The sequence below is a fragment of the Nesoenas mayeri genome, assembly GCF_963082525.1.
Source record: "Nesoenas mayeri genome assembly, chromosome: 2".
Taxonomy (NCBI): domain Eukaryota; kingdom Metazoa; phylum Chordata; class Aves; order Columbiformes; family Columbidae; genus Nesoenas; species Nesoenas mayeri.
In genome coordinates, this window is record NC_137543.1 from 66037940 (window position 1) to 66060302 (window position 22363).

Here is a 22363-nt window from a genome sequence, read left to right on the forward strand (position 1 = left end):
TTTAAAATGTTACATATTAAAACTAGCTGAAAATACATGCTTTTCACTTCTTACATGAACTAATCAACTAACTACTTCAACTAAAGTTGATAAACTGGACATATGTGAGATAAAATGCCTTGATATTATGCCCGCTTTAGTAATTTTTCCAGATTTTACTCATACAACATCTTCTCTACCCTCACTATAACACATTGTCAATCACTCCTTCTCCCCCCACCCACGTCCACACATTAAAAAAAATAAAAATTAAAAAATAATAATAAAAAAATCATCACACTGTAAGAATCTGTGTCTGAAGTCAAAAGAGATCATTTTCCTTTCATGCTTAGGAACACATTAAGAAAACCTTCCTAAATTCAGGAGCATACACAGAAAAGTATTTCTTCAAGAACTGGGCTAGCTTTTTTCTCATGTGAAAAACTGATGCTAACATCTATAAAACACAGAAGAAATAGCTTTTTATTACTTAATATTACCTTTTGTTTCACACAAAAGCTGAGTTCTCAGCAAAAGTTTGAACAAATCTAATTTTTCATTTCTTTTATAAAACCCTTGGTTAGAATTACTAACAGATCTCCAAGAAAAAAAAAGAAACAGATGATTCAGTGTGAATTTCAGTGGCAAAAAACATTTCAGTTTTAATTAAATAAATTTATCAAAGATTTTCAGTTTAGATAATTTCAATGTTTATTTCCCCTTCAGCAGAAAATATTATGATGGACAGTGCAGAAAGATACGCATGAAATCAGTATCACTCTTAGCATGGTTGAAGTCAGAAAGTATGTAATACGTTTTGGTCATTCTGAACCCGCGCATTTTCAGTAAGCCTGGTTCTCTTTATTTTTATATTTAGCCACAGATTGATAAAGTCAACATAAATTTTATTGAAGCAGATTTGATTCTTTTAAAACAAATCTAACAGGGTCACATGAAACCAAATCAACAAATTAGAGCAACAGCAGATGCCAGAGCGGGAAATCTGCAAGTGTGAGAACCACATCTGAACCACATTCTTGAGGATCCCTGATGTACAACTGGAAAGCTTCAGAATACAAACTCAAAGATCAGCTGTGGCTCTAGAATTTGGTGATCCCTGATGTTCTGTCATCCTTGAGATATATGATCAAGCCAAGACTCAATAATCAAATGTTCTTTTGCCTAAATTAATGAGTTTCCAGGTTGATGCATAAATTATTGCTTTTGAAGCATTCAATACAGCAAGGAGGACATTACCATGTCTGTGTTCACAAAAAATTTGGAAGCTATGCAAACATGAACTGACTGAAGAAGATTAAAAGAAATATTCTACTGCCACCTATTAAAGTCATAAGTCTTCCATTTAAAGTATAATGCCATTGAGAACTACAGCAAAAGAAGTTGAAATCTGAATTTTTTTCAAAAGACCTAAAAGCTATAACCTTAATAATCTCATTTTCTATGTATTTTTATATGCAATATGCTAAGAAAATGAAGGTTTCTCAGACAGAAATATGAATCTTCAGTTCTTGCCCACACTTGTCCAGGTATTAAACCTTTGAGAAGTGGGGAAAGTCACAATCCACATATTGTCATTATCCAAGAAAGTGATGCTGAAAGTCAGTAAATAAGGTGGCTCGAGGTAGGGTCCAGTGAGAGAAAAAAGGGCACATGGGAAGGAGAAACAGACCCAATAAGGAATTCAGGTAATGAGTGCTTTTTAGACAACAATGGAACACACAGCTGGGGAGGTAGCAGTGGCCCTGAAACCAGCATTGAATAAGGAGCTTGGGAGGGAGAATTAGGGCTTTTCAAGAGTATGGCAAATAGGAAGCTTAAGAAATAGCTACTATTAGGACAACTTCAATCTCAGAAAGTAAGACCAGAAGAAAATGGAAGGACAATTTAGACAAAGGTACTCTGGGATGAGAAATCAAAGAAGCAGAACACAGCACTGGGCAAGCAAGGAACTTCAGACGGCGATGAAGATCCAGTGTGAGGCAGTGATGTTGCTAGGTTAAGTGGAGTGTGGAATTACAGGATCAAGTTGACAGTGAATATATGCCTGAATATCTTTGTCAAGTTTCAAAGAGTTGCCTCATGAAGAGCATCATATATAGTTCTAGTTGGCTAGTCATGTATGGGAAATGATAAACGATTCCTCCTGTTTATAACCATGCAGATATCAACTTGATGCTGTGAGAAGCAGCGTCTGGGGTTTTATGGCTTGCTGTTAAAAAGAGTGGAAAATTTAGTATGAAATCATATAACCAAAGAATTGTACATTAGAACACATGTAGAAGGAACTAATTTAGGAACGTCTGTACAATAGCTTTTCCTTTTCCACAAGTAACGTTTTCCCTTTGTGCAATGACGCACTCCTCAGTAAGCCTCTTTCTCTCCAACTCTGTTTTTTGCATTCCATTCCCTATTTTTCCCAAATTTGTTCCTGAAGAATTGCATTCAATATGGTAAAGAAGCCTAGATCCATTTGATGTCAGGCTTGGGTCTGCTGGCCCCATCCTGCGTAAGAGACACTGAAGCTTCAAATTCATGCAACTGGACACAGCTCAAATCCCTTGCAGAGATTTTATCTGAGTGGATAGTCAAGTCTGCACTGAAGGTTATCAGACCTGGGTTCATTTCAGTGCTTGGAGGTCAGGGTATATATCCACATTATATTCTCATGCAGAGAGATACATCAAACACGCATAATTTTATTCCCCTTTCAGTCACAATGTTAACTATCAAACAATATGATTTCCTGGCAGGGATATACTACAGGTTGTTTCAAAAAGATGAACTCACAATCACTATATCTCTCTAACCAAGAGCCACCCATGAATTAAACTCTCATCACTTGAAATGGCGGGGCATAGAGTTTCAAATGATTACTGCTAGATGATTCTCTGAGTGTACAAACAGCCCCAAGCCTCAGTCATTGGCAAGATGGTGAATGAAATTGGGTCCATCTTTCTGTGATGAATTCCTTTACATCAACCCTCATGGGACTGACGTAAATTAACAGCGTAACTCTCCTGTAGGGATTAAAGAAGTCACCCACTGGATCCCAGTAAGTGTCAAGTATAATATTTTTTCTTTCTCAAAGAGTTGTAAATTGCTTGCATGGAGCTAAAGCGTGTTTGACAGAAGAGTTTTTAATTCATGGAACTAGGCAGGTGATCTATGAGATGATTAAAAACATCCCAGGGGGAAGGCAATTCCCCAAACTGCACTTATATAAAAAGACCAATGTTTAGACCGTTTGCCAGATGGTGAGCTGTCATATTTACTCTTTTCAGAGATTATAGTAGCAATATCAGCATTTAAGCTTTGCCCCTCAGTAAGCAATACATATGTTCCCATATGGACTAAAGTTCAAACAAGAAAATGAATAACAGTTACAATTCTTTTACCCACAGTTATGGTGGACTCTTCAGAAAAAACATGTTTTATAAATGAAGACTATAGCACAGTCTCAAAAATTAATGACTTTCTTGCTCCCTTCTTCCTTTCTTATAGGTGACGATATTATTCACCCAGTAAATATAAAGTGTCTTTGGCATTACTGGAAGCTGAGTAGTATAAATCCTGAAGACAGTGAGGATCAAAACACCTAAGATGCTCCACTGAGGGATGAAGAACAACTTGTCTTCTCCACTGTCTTTGCTAACAGCCTCACATATGAAGCACTCTTTAGCCTTTTCAGAGTTTTTGAGTGATGCACATTATGCCGGAATAGGCAGCTTTTTACATTTTTTTTTTTTTTTTTCGGCCTGCAGAGCTTCCATTCTCTGATCAGATTTTAATCTGCCTCATTTCTAATGAATAACACCACGATGCTGCATTACACGGCTTTCCAGAGAAGGATTGCTACAATATCTCATCTGCCAGGAAAAGTCAATGTCTTGGCAGGCTCTTTATAAAATATCTAAATCAAATAGCTCAGATACTCTGCCATGTTCTCTACCATGTATCTGACAGTCAAGATGATATCAATCTACTCAAACTTAGATAACTTTGTCAATACAGGCATCCACATGTTCTGCCCTCTAAATGCCTGGATGTCCACCTGAAGAACTACAGATGAGCCCCAAACCTCAGCTATGGAATCACAACATGCTGGCAAAACTGGCTGAATGTCTGTGCTAGAGTGCACACCTTTTACTTAGAATGAGGTTGTTCCCAGCCCCAAAATTTAAAATCTAATTAACTTGACTATTACAATAAGAAACGGTGTTCGGTCAGTATCCAAAACACCTATTGTATTTGGGAAATCAGATGGAAATGGTTTCCTTGAATTGGAATTCATAGGACCAAAAAAAATGCAATCTATGTGCAAGATACAAGAAAGTTGGAAGCAGAAGTTTTATAGCTCATGCAATTTGCCTATATATGCTCAGAATTTTAAAATATTTAAGTTGATGTACAATATATATCCTCCAACATCCCTTTCTCTAGACACAAAATTTAGTTTGAAAGATACTCTTAAGTTTAAATTTACTTTCCAACTCTGATTCAAAGAGGCTGGTGTCAATGTAGTAACAATTAAGATGTTGCTGGGAAAAATACAGAACATATATTTCTGCAAACTATATCAGATATTTCTATTTTCTACTGCATAATCATTAATTTCATTAATTTAAACTGTGTTTACAAAAAGGAAAGGTATGTATGCCTATTTTAATCGCAGGTACAGTAGGCAGATAATGGTTTACCTATATTGGGTTTATATCTTGAAGGAGGGAATGAACACTTTCAGCATCACATGGCTAAGCTGTGTCTGACATATGTGCCTAAGGAAAAGCAACCCTACGTTCTTGTCAAGAATAACCAATTGTCTAGATAATTGCTTATTTATTGTTATAGTAATTTGTTTTGAAGAAGAAATCTAGAGATAATTAATAGATTGTTTGACCAAGTCTTCTGGTCTTCCCTATAAAACAAACAGCACACTGTTGATATACAAGAAAGCTAGAATCTCATTGCTGCTTCTAAACTTCAGCCTAAATATACATGCTTATATGCACATTTTTCTTGTTATTACATCATCCATTGGTTTAAATAGCTCTGCCTTCAGTATTGTTAAGTTTCTGATGCCAGGGGTTAAAAAGCTTGTCAAAAATGTGGACTTTACTGATAACATATACTGGAGTCTTTTCAATTCAAGATAGGAAATGCAAATGGGCTTAGACTGGACAGACACGAATGGCTTCCTGTAAATATAATCTTTACCTATTTATATTTAAAGCATTCAGGCTTGCATCTCTAGTCTGCGGCAATATTAAAGCACACTTAGTTTACTATGCTTCAGACCTTCTCCTGTTAGCTTTGTTAGTGGCCTAGTCTTATACAGGTTGATATCCTGGGTTTAATTTTGGGTTTTTTAATATCATTCAGTTTACTAGGGTTTTTTAAAAACTGTTTTACACATATTTAAGAATTTTCAGAGTTGTGGCTTTGATTGTGTGTCATATGTATTTGCTGCCAGCAATGATTTGATCTTCAACACTTGAAAGTGCTTTCTCTTGCTGTTCAATCGTTGTTTTAACGTCCATATGCAGTTTAAGATCTGTATCTCCTATGCCTAGTTTATTGTTGGTTGCACTGCACGGTAATGCTAAAATATAGTTTTAATTTTATGAGATGCCAGGAACCTAATAAATCATTATAATAAGAGAAGGTTGGTAAATTATTATGCTCTAAAATTTATTTTTCCTTTTTTTTCCTATGACTCGTGAAATAATGGAGATAATAATCTGCAAAGAATTCAGTCTAAAATGTGTAATGAAGCTAATGGAAAGATGCTTAATACTTTTGCTACATGATAATTTACCTTAAAAGGGTTCTGGTTCAAACCTCAAGAACTTTCACTCATAAATCAATAAGACTGGTGTTTTAGGTACAAACATTAAGGCAGCAACAACTTGCTTTACTTTATGTCTTTAGCAGGAACTATAAAGAATATTTACTATATGCATGGACATTCATTGACTTAAACAGGACAAGGTCCTCTAAAAGCCATTTGTCAACATTACTGTGCAATGGAATGTAGTAGTATATCACTCTTATGTAAAATTTGTTTTATTAGTCTTCTTCATACAAAAATAAAAAAAAAAAAAAGCCATGACACAATCACCACTTTCTCTTTATTCTTCAAATAACAGTACATACCTTAAGCTTCTTAACACTTGTGCAAGGATCATTGGAGAAACTCTCAGTATCTGAAATTTCAATGTCTTCACCATACAGGACGCCAGTCAGATCATTCCTCACCTGTCAGAAGTTGAGAAAAAGGCAAACCAGTGAACTCAGATTCAGTGAGGAGGAAGCAGATGGACTATATTTATCACACTGCAACGACAAGCAACAATCTCAGAGTTGATGTATGCACTCACTTTTTTTTTTCCATTTTGCCTAAATTCTGATCAAAACACTATTTTTTTACCACTCTAATCTGCTATCAACAGGTATACTATGTAAAGAGTTTTACTATGTGTGACAAAAAGTTCACAGTAGGTTCCCATTTCGCATCATGGGGATGTACAATTTTTGTGCATTTTCAACACTGTTAAGACCAAAATCCTTCTTATAGCCAAAGTGATGCTTGAGACTGTATAAGAGGAAAAGACTCATCAAGGAAACTCTTACATATTCTCACTGCTGAGGGCTGATCTGAAACTACCATCATCTGGTTCTAGCATGAACCAGCAGTGCTGTATTTAGATCAGTTAGGGACTAGTGAAACTTCATGAATTCCTCTTTGCTTTGAGCAGGCATCTTGCCGCATGGGGCAGCAAGAAGTACAGTTTGCTTCAAGGTGACACAAGCAACCACCTATCAACAGATTTTCTCACCTATTTTTTTCATACTGGCAAGAGACTGTCCTCTTTGAACTGCCTAATAGCACAAAGAAGACAGATAATGTATAAAACAACCTAGTTTACGGATTTAGTTTAGTTTAGTTTTGTCTTCCATATAACTACTTCAAGGTTTTCCGTCTTAATCACTGCTGTTTTTCTTCCAGCCACATGACTGCAAAAACAGAGTTTCACATTCCTATTCCTAATAAATGAGCAAAAATAATTTTAGCTGGATATAATGTGGTTACAGACTGAAATGGAGTGGCACTCTGATTTTAATTTAATAAAACCATGATCACAGTCATTGCACTGATTGTCTTTTTAATTTGTTTGTTATAACAGAAATATGAGACACAAATCACAGCGTAAAATAGGTATCTCAAATGCAAAACCAGAAAATGAAATACACGAAGAAAAATACATGTGCTATTAAACAGGACAATTTAGAAGTCTATAAATCATTAGCGGATAGTTTCCAATGACGTTCTGTCCATTCAAAACAATCTGAAAATATTTGATATACAGTGGTATGGTCAAGCAAAGGAGAGGAAGGAGTATCTGGCCTTCAGGAGTAGGACTTTCTTCATTTGACTTGAAATAACTATACATATATATATATATAATGAAAAGACACTTTATCCATGCAAAACCAAGAACCAGCTATTGCTAAATTTCCTCTGCTGCAAGTCTGTCACACTCATGCCTAAGTATACAGTAAAAGTAAGGGGATGCAACAAAACGTGAAAGGTCACAGGTGTAACTTCTGCGTTCTGTTGGCAGTTTTACTTTCACAACAAATTCATCTCTTCAAAAATCCTTCAGCCTTTCTTTAATGTAAGTCTGTGAGCATCCTTTCAATCTGTGCATGTTAGTGGCTGTGCTGGGAGTATTTAATGGTTTTATGTTAACCATGGAACTATTTTTTTTTTCTGTGCTGCATAGTTGTTTTAGATAGCAACATAGTTTTTTGTTGAAGAGGTGAACATTAAAACTACCTTTGTATTTTTGCAAATTTATTCAAGGCAAAGAAGCATAACCTGGTTTCTGCAATGTAGCAATTGCATTAGTTGATCCCCACACAGCATTCCGCCTTTGCTGTTCCCTTTAAGTTGTTTTTGTCAAGTTTCTTGGTTGACCAATGAAATATTTCTTTAAGATCAGGCTGCCTCAATTACTTCTTCCATGGCCTCTGCTTCATCTTATCCCTTTTAGACATTCTTTAAAATTACTAAGACATATTTTTAAATTATAACCTTTTACAATGGTTAAAATAAGTGGACATATAAGTAATTTTTATTGAAAATTGTTTTATTCTACAGAAGTCAGAATGGTCAGTCCACCAAGATTTGAGTCATATCCTTCATCCTTTTGTGATGTTACAATCATTTTTTGGTGACTTCTCTGAAAATGTATTCAATGACAAAAAAATGACCAGCAGTGAGTCCTTTTTCTGCTAGTATACTAGTAAAATGAATGATTGATATTTTAGCTCCAGCAATGTCATTAGCTGCTCCTTATCATACAGGTCTTCCTTGACAGAAAAAAAATTGCTTTTTTAAAACAAACCATCAGTGATAACAAAAGAAAATAGACCTTTCTTGACCATAGTTTAGCTGATGTTTGAAATCCTTCTAGTCAGTATGAAAGTTCACTAAAAGTACCATTTGTTACCTAGAAAAAGTAAAATTTTCCTTAGCTAACAGAACTGTATTTTCCAAAGGAACCTGATATATGCTTCTACCGCATACTGTCCTATCTTCTTCTGTAAAGTATGAAATTTTTTAGTTGTAGGTTTGCTTTTCTGGTATTTTCCTTTTTTTTTTAAAAAAAAAATAATATCTGGAGCCATTTCTAGTATTATTTTAATCTCAGAGAGACTAGATTTACATTACTCAGCTGATGCGAGTAGAAAAAGTCTGAGTCACCAACCTGTTTAGTCAAGTTAGACCATTATTAACATGAGAAAAATGATAAAATACATATTAAGTATTACTAAAATAGACCAACACTTGCAGATAGGCTTCAGCAAAGGGCACAAAGCTGACACTTGATTAGACCTCAGACTGTCTACTGACTTGCTGTGATTCCTTCCCTTCAGAACTTGTTCATGAACATTGCAATTGAGATATTCAATTGCATATGATTTTTTTTTCTAAGCTACACTTATTTAAATTCAGCCACTGAGAAATTTCTTTGATACCCCATGCTCTCATCTGCTAGAGGCCAAATATTCTGCAGCTTTCAGAGCTCATAGACTTTTCATTGAACTACCGATTAACCTCCAAAAAGATGCACCTCATGAGATCTGGTGCCAGAAAAGTTGGAAACATTTTCTCTGCACTAGCACAATCAGATATTGGACGATTTTCAGACACATCTGTTGTGGAGATTTTGCCAAAAGAAAGGTGTTTCTTTCACATTATCACAACAAAATATTAGGAGCTTTTTTAAAAGGTTTACATTGTTTTTTCTAGAAGACTTAATAGTTTTTTTTCCCCTTTTAATGCTACGAGCACTAGTCTGACAAATTTTATCCTGTGCCTGCTCTGGGGGTATTTCCACTACATTTTCCAGTCTTTTTTTTTTTTCCTATTTCCATATTTCTTTTTCACCATCCTCAGGTTCTCTTTTTTCTTTCTTAATATTCTAAATATCTCACAGAACAGAAACTTGTGTTTTTCTTCCTACAGAAGTTCTTCACTTCTTTCAAACAAATTTAACTATAGAATCTTCTGATTTAGATTTGGGTCCAAGATCAAAATTCTCAAAGCCTTACCTCCAGTTCTAGAGCTGCCAATTCCTTTAGCAAATTTTGCAATTCTGGATTAAATTTGTGAAATTCTGAACACCAAATGAGGCATGTTTTATTTTAGCAGATGCAGATGCTTCATTCCACCAACTCTGAGCAAGAAAAATCGTAAAATACTACCACTTCTTTATAGTGTCGAATAGGATAATTTCAACTGAAGGAAACTGCTGTAGAAAGTTGTAACAAAACCGAATTAAGCTCTGGTGGGGATCTGCAGTTCCTAAGTAAATCTTGAACTGACTTACAAAACAGAAGCAGTATAATTCCGTGTGGCTTCAGTCCCTTGTTAACAATTTAATGAATCAATGAACCTGAGAGTTTCACAAATCACTGCTTAGGGGCCCTTACCCTTCACTCACAGAAAAAAAAAATAGTTCTTTTACACTACTCTGTATACAAATTTAGATGAAATCAGTACTTCTCTACCTGTTTAATAAATCTATGTATGGTCAACTTCAAAAATTACTGGGGTGCAAATATGCTTACGCAGCAGCAAGCTTCAAAAAATGAAGGGTTTCTATCACATGTAAGGGACACAGTTGCAGGAAGACAAGGATGGCACTTGTGCTTGAGGCACAAGAGAAGATGGGACACAAGAGAACTCGCTTTTACTTCTCGTTCTGCCAGAGCTGCTCCGTGATACAGCTCACATTGTCAAAATAAGGTTTTAAAGTTTGCTACCAAGTCTGGCTGTATCTTTTTTTCTGCAAAGTGGGTGGCAGCAATACTGGCCTACCTCATAGCTGTTGTATCAGATTCAGTGATATTGGAGAGGCAAACAACCAAGTGACAAAGTCCCTGACCATGCACCTGCCCAAGAAGAAACAGAGGGGTTTTGAGGAGCCAAGAACTTGCACGACCAAGGAAGAAACGAACTTCTTTAATCTTTAGCAAACTGAGAGAGTAGACAGAATTTAAAAAAAAAAAAAAATTAAAACACTTGTTGTTGTACTGTCTGTACCAGGAAGGATGGATGTAGGTTTAAGGAAAGGAAGGGAATGACCCTAAGGAGGAGGGATGTGAGTGTGATAACACAGATACCAGACCAGGGACTTTGTCAGCCAGTGTCCCACCAAGGGGAGCTGGACAGGCTGGAGAAAACAGCCAGTATCAGCTGTGAGGATCGACCTCCAGGCACATCCACAGTGCTAAGGCAGGTCCTGGGTAAAGCTGGGAAGTCCACCCACAAGTCAGGGACAGGATCAGGTCTGGTGAGAGCAACCAGAGTCCAACACAGTCCCATGATCGGTGGAAAGGACAGGTCCAAGGACAACCCTGGAAATGGGTCCAGACCAACAGGCATGGCTGTGATGGAGAGAGGGACCAGCATGCCCACAGCACCACTGGGGCAGGGACTGATCACACCAGGCTGAGTTTCAACAGGGTCATGGGCAGGGCAGGGGGAGCCTTCTGGGGATGGTTAGGGGCAAAAATGGCTTTTGGTGCTCTCAGGAACCTGACACTGAATTTTAATTGTTGGCATGTTCTTCACTTCCTATATGTTCTCTGTATGATGATTCTCTGCATACAGTATGTAAATGATCCCCTACCTCACAAGGATATAAGTTTCTCATGTGTTGATTTTGTTTTAGGTGAACATATCTTGCTCACTTCAGTGTGATTCTTAGTGCAAGCATCTGCTCACCAATAGTAAATAGCCAGCATCCATTTGACCAAAATATTTAATTTTTACCAAGCCAATTTTATCCCCTTTCCAAGCAAAACAGTAAAGAAAGGAGATATTCCTGATGAATCTTCTATCTTCTGATGATAGTTTGAGTTCAGGGGCCTCCACAGAGTCATGGTTCAAACCAGGTTTAAAGGCACAGTTCACTTATTTAATCCTAACTCTGCCAGTTACAAAATAAATTTAATAATTTTTAGATTAATCTTACTACTTTGCTTTTAACAGATATTTCTGATGACCTTTTGGTTCACTAAAGCTGCATGTAAGTACTGCAAGCTAAATCCTTGTTGTTCAGGGCAGTCTAATCCTACCAGATGTTGATCATAAGAGACTCCTAATGAATGAGAACTGGTCAGACCAGATGGATTATACAGTCAGATATTTTACTAAGATTTCCTGCTGCCGAGTTTTATACTGTGTACTTTAAAATGTTGCACTGTAGGAGTTTCAGTACAGAGATTAAAATATATGTGTACAAAACAAATGCATGAATTAGAAGAAAAGATATTTCCTTATTACATGGACAAAACATAAACCATGAGTAATTGCAAAGGAGAGATTACAATTTCGGGGATTAGTAAAGATAGAGAGATCTCACTATATATGATGCATTACAAACAGATACAATTATCTCTGTTTTCATTCCAATGAGACACGTTACTCACATTTAGAGTATTAGAAGCACTGAGAGAAACTTACTTTCAAGAAATATTGTATCTGGAGGAGAGAAAGTGTGCAATTCTAAATACTGATACTTGTCATTGCTCTTACACATAAAAGAAAATTGAGGTATACTTCCATTGATACACACGTCAATTGGGATTACAAAAATGAAAGAGGAAGTAGAACCTTACTTTGAGCAGAGAGACAACACAAAACAAAAGATAAAGCATAGATAAACCAAAAGGAAACAGTAAGTTATTATTTTGGGTATTAGGAAAGAGTCTCACAGGAAAATTAAGAAGCTAAATATACCTCATTGTGTAAAGGAGAAATAAAATCAGAGGTGTGTTGGATTTCCTTTTTAGTTCAATAGGAATTGTTTTAAAAAAATCACATCATATGTGTGTTTTTCAGGGTGAGAGGAAGGAAAGAAGGAACTCTGTTATATTGGGGTTTTACTTGGGAAAACTATCAGTACGGGCTTTCAAGAAAAATATTACTTTTTTAATGGAAGTCAGACTCTAGCACATGGATCTAACCTGGAAACAAATGCAATCAATGTAACTCTTGCCTGCAAGAAATGCCTGAGTGTTTCAGACTGAGTGTTTTGGACCAGAGTAATAAAAATAATACTAACAATAATAAAATAAAAATAAGATATTGTACTGGTTTATAGAGACATATATATATACACACACACCTTCCGGTTAAAAAACGCTATTTTTCCTCCTTTCTGCCTGGTATGCCAACATGGTAAATATTACTTCACATAAAACCTACACGTGCATGACTACCACACAGATCATACCTATTTAAATATAAACTTGTTTAAAATCACATATAAAATGGACTAATTTCCCCCCAACTTCTCTAAACTAGAAAAAAATCCTTCTGGTTTTTTTTTAGTCTCAGAAGCTAAATGTAACCATGAACTCTGATGTTAAACCTAATAGCTGTGGTTAAAAAGAATTAACAGGAATCTTGTGCTAGGGGGGATGTTTGTTAAGGATTTTTAAGGTGACTTCCAAACAGTTTGAGTCAGAAGTTATTTCTCTGCAACAAAAAGATAAACCCAAACCATCTTATAAACAGGTGGATCACTCAGTGTCTGGTATTTGAAAGTGTCCGAATTTACAGTGAAAGAAAAATTTACAGTATCACAGTATCACACAGTATGTTTGGGATTGGAAGGGACCTTGAAAGATCATCTAGTCCAATCCCCCTGCTGGAGCAGGAACGCGTAGGTGATGTCGCACAGCAACATGTCCAGGCAGGTTTTGAATGTCTCCAGAGAAGGAGACTCCACAACCCTTCTGGGCAGCCTGTTCCAGTGCTCTGGCACCCTCACTGAGAAGAAGTTTTTTCTCAAATTTAAGTGGAACCTCTTGTGTTCCAGCTTGATCCCATTACCCCTTGTCCTATCATTGTTTGCCACCTAGAAGAGCCTGGCTCCATCCTCATGGCACTCACCCTTTATATATTTATAAACATTAATAAGGTCACCCCTCAGTCTCCTCCAAACTAAAGAGACCCAGCTCCCTCAGCCTTTCTTCATAAGGGAGGTGCTCCACTCCCTTAATCATCTTCGTTGCCCTACGCTGGACCCTCTCCAGCAGTTTCCTGTCCTTCTTGAACTGAGGGGCCCAGAACTGGACACAATATTCCAGATATGGTCTCACCAGGGCAGAGTAGAGGGGAAGGAGAACCCCTCTCGATCTACTAACCACCCTCCTTGTAATACACCCCAGGATGCCATTGGCCTTCCTGGACACAAAGGCACAGTGCTGGCTCATGGTCATCCTGTTGTCCACCAAGACCCCCAGGTCCCAGTTTAGCTAGGAAAAAAGAAACAGGGATCTGCACTATGATGAAATATGAGCAGATTAAGTTCCACTTAATCTACAAGCATGTTAAGGACCTGCACAATAGGTTCAGTAGGACGCCAAGCAGCCTCAAGAAACAAACTCTTCAATAAGACTGGGTGCTAAACAACCCAGTAGTGCAGCAGCGAAAAAAAAGGGATGGTACATTCCTTATAGGAAAAATGCATAATGCATTGCAGAGCCATGAAAACAATTGGTGAAGAAAATATACACAAAATATGCTTCTGGTTTGTTCAGTGTGAGACACCCTCTACAAAACTGAAGGCAATGTGATTCTAGTGGCTTCCAGATAAATAAGAAAACCAGTCTTCTATAAATTTATCACACTTCACTCTTAGAGAAGGCAGAACAAAAGCAAAGGGTCTGGAGGTTATAATAGTCTACAACAGTAATTTTCATGCCAGGTATTATGAAAGTCAATAGGGGCCATATTGAGAATAGATTATTTAATAATTTGTAAATCAATGCCAGAAGCACAAGTAATTCAGCAAGAAATTAGAAATTAATGTTTATTAAAGCAAGTGAATGTAATAAGAGTACTGAAAGTTGGTGCAAGCAATCAAGTAACTATGAGTGCTGAAATATTGAACACTTTATGTTGGCAGGAACATAGAGTCAGGCAAACAAAAGCATGTGTGGGGTGTAATTAGAACGCAGAATGCACAATATAGAATATATATGGATCTTCTGACAAAGAAAATTTCACAAGCTTTAAAGTATGTGTTTAGACAAAAAATACTTAGAGAAATTAAGAAAAATCTTTTTAAAACTACTTAGAACATGTGGTAAATCTTCTTTACATAAGTGAGTTTGGTTTAGATTAGGAAATAAGAGTAGAACAAGGTGGAAAGTCTCATGCTATCACAGAAAAAAAAGAATAAATCACAGCTTAGAAAACTATTGTGAACTTCTTTTGAAGCTCACATACAACCCTCAAAACCACTTCTGTAGTAGTTTTCATGTAGCAAATAGGCTGATGACTGAAACAAAAATTAGGGACTCGACAGTTAATTCTATTATTACAAGTGGACAAGCTACAGTACTCATTAATTCTTACATACATACACATTTGAAACACACTTATTACTGAAAAAGAGTCCTTTACTAAAACAATTCAGAGCAGAATTCGAGAGGGATAACCCAAATAAAGCAAGAAGAATTATAACTAAATATTGTTTAATAAATTTGTATCGGTGCCAGAAGAGCAGTGATTTATAATTATAAAAGGAAGTGTTTGCATGTAAAATCCTCCTTGATTTAACAGAATGAAAGCAGCAGTAACTTTTAGACATTTACAGTCTCTCTCTATTCACGATGGATGAAATATTTTTTATTCCAGCACTAACTACGAAAGGTGTTACATGGATATTGCCAAAGCTAACATAAATTGGCATTTCCAAGGAATGAGTCATCCATAAATAGATGTCTAAAACAGGTGAGATGAATTGCACCCTGGAAGCACCTCTCTCCTTTCTCCATTAACTATAAATGGAGCTTAGATGACTCTCAGATACAGACAGTTGAACTTTCACTGAATCCCAGGTCTCAAAATCTAAACCTGTCTCAAAATGGCGTTCCAGTACCAGCAGCATCCACTGAAACTTTGAAGACCCAAAGATCCCTTACCTCCATAAAATGTTCTCAGCACAAGGTCAAAGGAGTGGGCTACCTCTCTGCATCCTTTCTCAATCTGACCACCCAGCCGCTGAGGGAGAACACACAGGGTCTTCTACTTCTTCGCTTGTAGAGGGGGTTTGTACAAACCATGGGTTTTGTGAAAAGCCTACAGTCTTTACCTACTTGGTACTTTTTCTTCCGGAAAACCTGGGCCATGTTTGAAGTTTTTACCATGCGCTCAGTTGCTGTACTGAAGCTGCAGTTATTTACTAATGGTTTAATTGCATCAGACTCAGGGGACTACGTCAGTATTTATGAAAACCTCTGTAGCCAGGAATTAGTGTTGTTGTCAACTAAAAACTATGAACGCAAGCCTCAGAGGGAAACTAAAAGGAAAGAAACATTTACCTAATATAAAAACTGGATCACACGTGATGAAGGGGAGATTATGGAAATATACCTGTGAGAACACAGATGATGTGAAATTAATACAATTTCAATAATCTTCCAAAACAGCAATTCACATTCCTCAGACTTCTTAAACGCAGAAAGGTCAGCAATACCAAGCTAAGATGTTATGCTGTTCTATGCCTGAACTAAGGGAATAGTTGTCCTCATTGCAATACACTGGGGTGTTTGGGCTTTAGGCTTTTTAGGAGTGGAGGGACTGATTTGTTTAAAATTCAAGAACAGTTTAATAAAGTGTTTCATTAACTTCCTTTCCACTTGGCAATGCGCTACTCCAAACAGTTTTGTTTAGACCAACTTTGTAAAAAAAACCCTGTCACTTAAACTTTGTTAAGTCTATACCTTTTTGTTTTGTTCTGTTTTGTTTTCCAGGTGAAAAGGAGAAAACAGACACTGCTTCAGGGATATGAGATCATCACATGATAATGTTGCACAGAATTATAACACTAATATAAATAGACAGGAAAATTTTACCATATGAACCATGCCTCAGCCCCATATTCCTTCCTTCTGGAAAAACACAGGAGAAGTCACCTTCTATCTCTTCTGACCCAAATAGGTTCTGCTACACTAGAGAACTAAATTACATGCTCACTGGAGTGATATTACTGAGCAGAGACAACTGATCAGGAGATTTAAAAAAAAAACAAAACAAAACCTTCTTTTCCTCACAGTGTACCATTTACATTCAAAGAACTTTTCTCACTTGCACTTATCTCTTAAATTGTTCCATCCTATTATGTTTTCTTAAGACTGGAATTTTGTAGTACATTGTACTGAGGACTGTAACTTTAATCCATCTGGAAACTAAAGTTAGAAGAAACTAAATTGAAGATATTAATACATGACACTGAAGTAGTAACACATTTCTTTCATCTTTCAATGTTATGCATTGAAATTTCATACTAAAGTTTAATTTTAAAAAATTAAAAAACAAACAAACAACCTTCTGGAGTCTTTAAAATAACATACTTATTAACTTTCTTCTGTCTTATATACTCAGATGCTCACTAATACCATTCCTGTGTTCACTGGCATTATTATCTGAGGGAACAACTGATATACGAATTCAAATGCCCACCTTCTGCACATGGAAGCACTGCGGATCTGATCATTCTGTGAAAAACCTTCAGCATTGCCTGTCTGTGACAGACACCATCTTCGCTTCATTCATTTTTAAAATGTGGAAAACCAAAATAATTTCAGAAATAGTTCTGAAGCACAAATTTCTTCTACATGCTCTCTGTTTGTGGGACCTGGCAAATCAGCAGCAGCTCAGATCTTCCAAAGCAGGAGTGTGAATCTGGTTATAATGGTTGGCATTAAGAGTTTGCACTCACTCATCTATACTGGAGAAACTGAGGAATTATGAAACCATGACAAACTGAGATACTCTCAGTGTTACAAGAAAATATTTTTCCTTCTCACTTTCAAGCCTACAGTGCAGAAGGAGGTTCAAATCCACAGTTTTAGTAGTGGCAGTCTTCATAATGAGTAACATTCTTCCGTTTGGATCACCTCACACTACTCCATATTTCAAATAATATACATATTGTCTTACAATCTAGTTGAAAGTCTACATAACCTTGTATATGTGAGGAAAAAGATCTTCCCTAGATGTACATTCATGGTTTCATCTACAGAAAAGACTTCTCTAACTTCTGTCTGTAACTCCCAACCGGTGCCCAGGTCTGTTAACTTAGCTGATACTATAATACATCCTTATCTATGTTCTTTACATTACTTTGTACAATGAGCTATAAGATTTCTGATAAGAATACTTGATAAGTTCACTTTTATGGTCATTTGATGCTGCAAGAAGGTTCAAATGGCCTAACACAACTGGCATTTTTTTCTGTTTGGAAAAGTATAATTCAGTGCAGTAACCTCTGACAGTGTCACTCAAATGTATAGTGTTGTGAATGTTCACAGAACCTCCTGTGGTATTCATTCAAGTAAAACTGCTCCCTGTGTATTTTGAAGACATCTTGTAATGAAAAATTAATGCTTCTATTAAAAGTATTGTACCATGCAGTTAGCCCAGCCTCGAACTGTATGAAAAAGAAATCCCTTAAAAAGTATTTTCATCAGTCATGGAACAGCCAATTTTGAGGCAGAACACTGCTTTAAGAATGAGTCCTCAATGACTTGACTCTACCAAACAAGCTTACACATGAGTATGCTGAATGACTTGAGACCATTTTCTTTTCTTGAAGATGAGCTCCAGATAAAAACCTGGACTTGTTAAGAAATTAGAGCTGCTTACCCAGGTCACCCTTAGTATTCTGATAGTTATTAAAAAGATTAAACCAGCTAAAGATGAAGTTCCTGCTCAGGACATCACAAGAATAGGCAGGAAAACAATACACAGTCAGGAACTGTTTTTAATAAAGAAACAGAATAGGACAACAGATGACCAACCACTTTCAACAGCTCCAAATTCTTCTGTTTCTTAAAGCAGTATATTCATATGTAAGATTTTCTAGGCCAGAGCGAGCAGGCCAGGAAAAAGAAATGTCCAGAAAACAAAAGTATTAGGGTGGATGCCCTTCATATAGGCTTAAAGCATACTGCAATGGAAGATTTGCTCCAGTAAAAGCTAAAGATCCACATACCACAGTGATATGGCTAAAGTAAAAGTAGCCAGTACAATCCATGTCCTTCCCTTTTCTTTTTTTGAGCCATCAGTACACCTGAAAATACCAATTAAGGTTTTTAAAAAATTAGGAGTGTACCTTCAAAACAATTCTTCCTCCAATTCATCTGCAAATTAGAATCAAGAGTTTGTTGACTTGTTCAATAAAGGGTTGTTAATCACCTCTTTGAGAGATTAACCTCAAGCTCTGATTTAGGTGGAAGCTGACCCCGTAGAAGGAAGAAGCAGCCATGCAGGAGCTGTGTGGTGGCTCCGCATCCACCTTTGAGTAGTGCTAGTCCCAAAGAGGGACAGCAGTGGCTGAATTCTGCCCTACTATTAATTCTCCAACTCTTAATCTTTGTAGGAAAACTCACTTGAGTCTACCTATCAGTAAGCGCTTCCTAAAGAAATGTCTTGATTTTACTGTTCTGTTTCTGAACCAAAAAGAGGAAAGGCGATTCTAGAAAATGTCAGAAAGGCACATGAAGTGGAAGTGGAACATGTGCAAAATTAATGATATCTAACATTAAGCTAGCGTGATAATGCCACCCATTGCCTCAGGAAAAAAGATAAAATGAAAAATAAAGCTGGCCAACTCAAGACTAATGAAAGACACCCAAGCATAAGATTTCAGCTTCTTAAATGTATCTTGAAAAGGTGCCATGTGCTTGAGACAAAATCAAATTGTTCTTTTCAGGGAGGCCCACAAAGATGTCCCCCTGCTCCTTGCAGGCAGTGGCAAGTTGAAGTTCAAGTCTGCTTAAAGGAATGGGAGAGAAAGTTGTTAGAAGTCTGCAGTAGGAAAAAAAGTTGATGTTTAGATGGCACTCTCTGGCACAGAGTGAGCTACAGTGCTTGCTGTTACCTGGGGAGAATCAAGTTACAGGCCAAACTTTTATTTTTGCTCCTCTTCCACCTCCTCCTCCACCTAGGCACTGATACTGGCACTATCTTCTATAACATTGCTGATATTCTCAAATTAATCATGAGAGACATGACTGTTCTCTGCTGAAGGTTTTGGAGAGTAAAAACTTATGTTAAAAACAAACAAACCAAAACCAAGCAACTTAAACATGTGCAGAAACCATAAACACATTATTTTCGGAAAGCAGGAACTTACATAAGCAAGCTAGTTAATAACTCAGTTAACCCCATGCCAGTTAAATCAATCCAGTTAATTATGCTGTGCTAACTTTAAATTACATTCACTTTTTAATCTAAGTTAAAGTAAGGTGCAGTAAGATAAAGTAGGGGATCTATTAGAGCATTTTCATCCTGTTTTCTAGGACTGCTAGGTGATTAAATGTTATTTCAGAGTCTGAGGATTATCCCTTGGTCCTCCAAGTTTAAAGAAAATACAGAAGCTATCTTAACATTTTTTTGAATACTGAAGAAAACCTTGCAAGCAACATTCCCCACAATGGTGTATAACTGTTATTTCACACTTTATTTACTTCAGAATCCTCAGAAGGATGCCATATGGTGACAATAATTTACCGTACTTTAGTGTCTCAGTTTGATTCACATACTTCCTCCACTGAGATTTCAATTGTCAGCTGAAGCTGTACTCCAGTTACCTGTGAAAAGTCCTTCTAGAAAAGAAATCTTCCTTGGCTCTTGTACACAACTTTTTGAATCCTTTAATGCCTCGGTTAATTGCTTTTGCTCTTTCTCTTCTCCTTTGGCAGACTTCTATGTCACAACATTTCTTCTTTCTAATACCTTTTCCTTAAGCTTTTTAAAATCACAATAATTCTTGGTACATTTTACATCAAGTTCTTTTTAAATAAATTCTGCACATTAATTTGTGTTATTCTGAATGGCATTATGCTGCATTTTGGCATACTGTCTTAAGCAGCCTTACTGTGGTTACACTTATTCTTACAGGAACATAGTTAAATGGCATTAAAAATACCATGGTGGACCCTTTTCATTTCATTTGTTTCATATTCTCTTTTCCTGCAGAGAATTCTCCAGGCTCACATTAATATAACACAAGCTATTTGGTTTAAGGAAGTAAAGCAAATTTTATCTGTGACTGGAAAATGATACAAAACCACAAGCAGTTTATCAGTACTGTCTGCAATTAAGTCCCTAATTCAGACAAAATATTATAGGTTACCTGAGAAATACTCAAAGTATTTTATACAACAAATTAAGCAAGCAGTTTCATTCTGTGTCATTGAGCAACTTATTGGCAACTTCAGGTGGTGAAAATGTAGTGTGTTTGTTATGGACCGGCAATCATCTCCTTGACCATGTGTTCTAATACCTTTTACTGCCACTGCCCTTTTCATTTTAACATTATGGATTGTGCATGAAATTCACAGAACACCTGGAATCAGACTTTACCCTTCTGTATCCCCCCAAGAACTCACAACAATCTGGCACAAAAATATGTTCTGTGCCTTCAGAAGCATATGTAATGATTTATTTTAGTTCTCTCAGGGAGGAGACAATACATTTGGCTTCACTGGAATTGAACAACCCCCTTAAAAACAACCTCTGAGTTTTAAGTACATTCCATGCCATTTGTTACATGTTTTTAATTGATCTGAAAGATAATACCATTTAGCATTTTTTTAAAGAGTAACATTCATATCCTATCAAATTAATCTCTATTCTTTAAACAAGAAAGAGACCAAGAAGCACAGGCAACGATGCCAGTAGCCCATACAAGAAAACTCTGTTCTGGCAAGAAGAAGTTGTGCTGGACTGGAAGTCAGGAAAAAGTCATTCATTTTGATTAAGTCCTTTTTCCTACAGAATAGTTCTGTTAAAGCCATACAGGCATATTTAGATTTACAGTTGTTAATCCTACAACCTGAATAATTATTTAAAGTTTCATCTGTATTAATATTAGTACTCAGAGACTTTGGTGGATAGTACTTGGAGAATCTTGTTTCCATAAAACCAGGGGCACTCCAAAATGGCCAAAGTGTAGGTGGTATGAAAGCTTTTAAGAAACCACCATGGCAAGTCTACAGGAGACATTTCACCATTTCTACTGACCATTCATCACTCATTTTTGTGAATAAATTTTGTAAATATCAATCTGTTGACACCAAACCAGATTTTCCTCCACATTATATGAGCCCATCAAGGTGAACATGAAAGTTACTACTGACATAGCTCTAAAAAGGTATAATAGAGGAAGGAGGAGGGGAATCCTCCCCTCTCTTCACCCCAGTTCCCTAGGTCACAATATGATGTGATCCTCCTAAGTGTGGCCCTAAAAGAGAAGAGGAATTAAGAAAGTGAGAATATCTTATATTGCAGTGCATCTCTTAGCTTCCTATTCTTTCTCCAAACTGTTATAGAACAGAGTTTAATAGATTAATTTTCATGTTTACAAGGGGAAGCAACATGCAAGTGTCTTCACAGAGTGCCATGGTGTGAAAAGAACCTACAGGAACTGAATAGTACATTTTTACTAAGGCTATTTATCCTGGTGAAAACAATGATATTCAAAAGCAGAGCAACTGCCCCCACAGAAGTGATGCTGTTACTGTAAAATTCATGATGCATAAACATAGTATCTCATGTTATGTCTCTGACAAAAAGGGTTAGTGGATTTTCTTGGGTTTGTCAATACAGAGGTTGCAATAACCTCATTATATAAGACAGATAAAAAGTATTGTGCTGGAGTTTGTGGTCTAGTGTGGGCATTTCCAAGTGTTTTTCAGATAGGTGGGAATGTGCTCTGCTTGTTCTTTTTGGTGATCAGCAGGAACTTCAATCTATGTAACCACAACG

The 22363-nt window shown here is 36.6% G+C and overlaps 1 protein-coding gene across 1 annotated transcript in view; it reads right to left on the minus strand.

Moving 5' to 3' along the window:
* GABBR2 (gamma-aminobutyric acid type B receptor subunit 2) overlaps positions 1–22363 on the minus strand; it is a gene marked incomplete at both ends in the record, with an annotated part of 486339 nt that overhangs the window by 245488 nt on the left and 218488 nt on the right. The window contains one exon of the mRNA XM_080339746.1: positions 6154–6255. Coding sequence (XP_080195872.1) covers positions 6154–6255 — 102 coding nt within the window. The remainder of the gene's footprint in view (positions 1–6153; positions 6256–22363) is intronic.